We start from the raw sequence: 4,391 nt of genomic DNA on the forward strand, positions 1-4,391 counted from the left end.
GGCAAGTCCTGGAGCCTTGGGGGACTCGCGGAGGATGGTGGGACAATTGGGACTGGGGTGTGCTGGAGAAAGTGACTGTGGACTCAACTGAGCACCAAGAGCTCAGGTTGTGAGGGGAACCCAGACTTCCTGCCTGCACTGCCCTGCACCCTGGCTCCCATGACAGTGAGGTGCATGGCCTAGAATTGGTGTCCCCATGTCCACATCAGAAGGTGCAGGCTGGGGACACCAGCAGTGACGGTACAAGGTGGGGGAGAGATGTAGGCACCCAGGGATGCTGCTGAAGGTGTCCTTTCCCTGTGGAGACTTTCTGATGATTATTTTTGTTTTTCAGAGCTGGGGATGCAGCCAGGGCCCTGTGTGTGCCAGTCAAGCCCTCGCCACTGAGCTGCAGCCCAGCCCAGCCTGCTGATTGACCAGCTGGGACAACCAAGCATGCAGCTACCCCAAACCCATGGAGTGGAGTCCTATGACGAGCTGCAAGGAGAAGCCAACCCTGGGGCCGGAGGCTTCCCTCAGGCCAGGCAAGAGACCCAGAGGGCCCTGGTGGGTAGGTGTGGTAATAGGGTCCCCACTTGTTTGGAAGTCCTGGGGCCTCCCCACTTCTAGAGACTGGCTTCCCAGGGTTGGCTGGGGCCCAAGGGAGGGGTGTTCAGCCAGGCCCTTCTCCCCAGTGAGAGGTCAGGTAGAGGTGGGACCAGGCGTGGGCGGGCCAGCTGAATCGGGCTTTACAGGCCAGCACCGGGGCGGGGCGCAACCTGCTGGGCTCCTGGGGCCGTGAGAAGGCCACAGAGCTGCTGGTTCCACCCAGCGCGAGAGAAGACTCATGCAGATTTTCATCCAACTTCTTCTGTGTGACCACGGGCAAGTTGCTCAGCCTCTCTGAGCTTTATTTTGTATCTACAAAGGTGGTCACTTTTGTGGCCCACTCTGTTTGCCAGGCCCTGTGCCAGAGCCACCATAGCTCATGAATGAGCTTACTCTATGCTGTGAGGAGCCTGGGGGACAAGCAGGGGCTCCAAGTCCTACCCCCACGTCCCCCAGAGCAGCTCACTTTTAGCTGCTGGATACATCAGGTCTTGCCCAGTCTGCTGCCCACCATGGCCTCTGCCCAAACTGGAAATCAAAAAGTGACCCTTGATTGTTTTCCTTCCTTTATTCTTCCTTCTCTTCCTTTTTCTCTTTTTCCTTCCTTCCTTTATTTATTTATAGCAGTACTAGGGTTTTTTTTTTCGGAACCAGGGATTGAACTCAGACCTTTGTGTTTGCTAGGCAATATAGCAGTACTAGGGATTGAACCCAGGGCGTTTGCACTGAGCCACATTCTCAGCCCTTTAAAATAATTTTTAGGGCTGGGGGGATAGCTCAGTAAAATAAGCGCTCACCTGGCAAGCACAGGGCCCTGAGTTCAATCCTCAGTACCATTAAAAATAAATAAATAAATAAATAAATAAATAAATTCTGAGACAGGGTCTCAGTAATTTGCTATATTTCCCAGACTGTGCTAGCACTTGTGACCTTCCTCCCCTCAGCCTCCCCAGAGTGTTAGGATTACAGGTGCTCCCTCTTCTAAAATTCTTGGGGGGGGTTGCAGGGAGATGGCTCAGTAGAATAAGCGCTTCCCTGGCAAGCGCAAGGGCCCAAGTTCAATCCCCGGTTCCGAAAAAAAAAAAAAAAAAAAAAAAAAAATTCTTGGCCCCACCTAACATAGCCCCTGCCTCAGACACCCCTCACCCTGGTGTCTCCCCAGGCTTCCACCTTCCCCTCCTGGCCATGCCCTCATGCCTGACTTGGGCCCAAGACCCCTCTTGCTGAAGCGCTGGCTCCTTCTGGCCTGAGATGTTGTCCCTATCTGGCTCTGAGGCCTGGATGTCCCCCTACCCACTCATCCCCTGATCATCTGGGTCCTCTCCAGGCCCTGATCATTTCTTTTCTCTGTAAAGCAACAAAGATTCCTGAGAGGGCCAGGGAGATAGCTCAGTAGAATAAGCGTTTGTCTGGCAAGCCCAGGGTCCTGAGTTCAATCCCCGTTACCGCAAAAAAAAAAAAAAAGATTCGGGAGGATCCTGGGTGTCAGCCTGGGCAGTGGCCATGGTTCATGGGTGCCTATGTGCCAGGCTACAAGGGGAGCACCTGCTACCATCTGCTTCTCAGGAACAGTGCTGTACCAGAAGGAGCAGGGACAACGCCACGTCCAGACCAACCTCATCAGCCCACATCCCCGACGGGGCCTGGCTCTGAAGGACACAACAGGCTGGCGGGTGAATTCCAGCTTTCTGCAACAGAGCAACGTGCAGCCCCACACCAGGAGGCCCCCAGGAAAGAAGCCTGCGGCCCGGCAGAATAACCTCGGTTTAATCATGGCCACCAGCTCCCCTCCCCAGGGCAGCCACAGAGCACTGGCTCACTTGTCCCCGTGGCCACAGAACCCAGAACCCAGGCCCACCGCAGGCTATGCCCCTCCCTATGGGTGCACAGGACCAGGCACCCGATTCTTGGGTAGTCTCAGGGGCCAGACTTCCAGGCTCACAGGGGAACCCCTCACCCTGGAGGACCTGGCAATCCCTGCCCAGACGCAGGCTCAGCACCCATCCTGTGCTGTCATCCACCAGCTGCTGGCCTCTGTGCAGCGCCTGGAGTGGCAGGCAGCCCATCTCAGGGACTGGGCATCTTGGAAGCCCCGGGGCCCTACACAGCAGGGTCCCTGCCTGGGCAATGGGCAAGCCTTTCCCACCCATCTCCAGCACAGCCGGCCTGTTCTTGCTTCCAGTGATAAGAGGAGACACTCCCATGGCCACAAGGAAACTGCAGATCCCTGTGTGACTCAGGGGACCCACACTGGTCACTCAGACTCTTGGGCATCCAACGGACCAGCGTCACCCAAGACCTCTTTGGGAATGTGGACTGGGCATTTCCATGACTCTGGGCAGGGAGTGCTTCCTGCCCAGCCCCTCAGGCCAGAACATGAGGGAACCCTAGGGCCCACCTGTGGCAGGGCATGCAGGGAGAACCCTGCTGCCTCTCAAGGGTCGGGCAGCAAGGAGGCCTGGCCTGGCTCTTCAGCCTTTTCCAGTGCAGCCACAGCTAGGAGAGTCCTATCCAGGCGAGAAGAAGTGCATATCCCAAGGGAGCCAGGAGAGGGGACAGCTTTGGGTCCTCCGGATGAAGCCCTGGCAAGGAGGGGTGTCTTTCAGGTGGACCCCAGGGAGGCTGGGTGAGAGGGGGGCTCTCAGCAGGGCTTTCCCTTCCCCACTTGGCCTGAGGGCTGTCATGTCCTTTGCTTCCCCAGAATGAGGCCCGAGACAGTGTGGGCCTGGAAGCGTGCCCTACAGCCAGGTGAGGCCATGGCTGGGTGTGGGGGTCTGGGGTCCCTGGGATGGTAAACTGAGGCTGCTGGACTTGTGGAGTCAAAGGAGGCATTCTGCCCCCACCCTCCGATTTCTTAACTGGAATTTCCACATCTACCCCTGAGCCAGAGGGAGGACATGCCAGGCTGCAGTTGGAATTTGAGGAGGTCTCCCTTGTGCTTACTGGAAAGGGAACAGGACAGTGCCAGCAGCCCGCCACTCCCTAGGTGGGAGGCCTAGCTCTGCCCCTGACAGCCCTGGTCCATCCCCAGCCGGCAGCTGCTGTCCAGATGTTTCAGAGCCTGGATATGTGTGGCGCAGAGGCAGCGGGCAGCAGTGGCAGCCATGGCTCTGAGACACAGGCGGCTGTTGCGAGAGGGCTTCCGGGGACTGCGGTGGACACTGTGGCTCCAGGAGGCCCGGATGGAAGTGGCCGGGAGGCGACATGCAAAGACCTTGCTGGCCCAGACCTTCCGAGAGGTCAGCCCAGGAGCAGCACATGGAGTTTGGGTGTGTTGGGGAGGGGACCCCTGTGATCCCTGATCAGAAGTAGAGCATGCGGTGAAGAGTCCAGACTCCAGAACCCGCTCTGCCTGAGTTCGAGTCCTACCTCTGCCATTTTTCTGGCCGTGTGAACTTGGGCAAGTTAGTTATCTCCTCTGTGCCTTAGTCGCTTAATCTCTAAAATGAAATAATACTAGTATATACTTCTTTAGGTTGTTGTGAGATTAAATTAGTAAAAAACTTAGATCCCTGTGCAGCACAGAGCAAGCACTCTACCACATAAGTGGTTGCTATTTTTGCAAGGCATGGCGATGCACACATATGATCCTAGCAATTGGGAGGCTGAGGCAGAAAAATTACCCAAGTTTAATCAGCCTGGGCTCCATAGTGAGTTCAAGGCCAGCCTGAACTACATAGTAAGACCCTATCTCAAAAAAATAAAACAGGGGCTGGAGAGATGGCTCAGTGGTCTAAAGCACCTACTTGAAACAAGCTTGGCAAAGCACAGGGACCGCGGTTCGATCCCCAGCACCACATGCC

At 56.3% G+C, this 4,391-nt stretch overlaps 1 protein-coding gene across 1 annotated transcript in view; it reads left to right on the forward strand.

Moving 5' to 3' along the window:
• The first annotated feature begins 435 nt into the window (after nt 1–435).
• The window catches only part of CUNH1orf167 (chromosome unknown C1orf167 homolog), an 11,311-nt gene continuing 7,355 nt past the window's right edge, over nt 436–4,391 (forward strand). The window contains exons 1-4 of the mRNA XM_023699391.1: nt 436–550; nt 2,155–3,194; nt 3,290–3,336; nt 3,620–3,827. Of these exons, the coding sequence (XP_023555159.1) occupies nt 436–550; nt 2,155–3,194; nt 3,290–3,336; nt 3,620–3,827 (1,410 nt within the window). The remainder of the gene's footprint in view (nt 551–2,154; nt 3,195–3,289; nt 3,337–3,619; nt 3,828–4,391) is intronic.

Source organism: Octodon degus, unplaced genomic scaffold (genome assembly GCF_000260255.1).
Source record: "Octodon degus isolate 3935 unplaced genomic scaffold, OctDeg1.0 scaffold00113, whole genome shotgun sequence".
Taxonomy (NCBI): Eukaryota; Metazoa; Chordata; class Mammalia; order Rodentia; family Octodontidae; genus Octodon; species Octodon degus.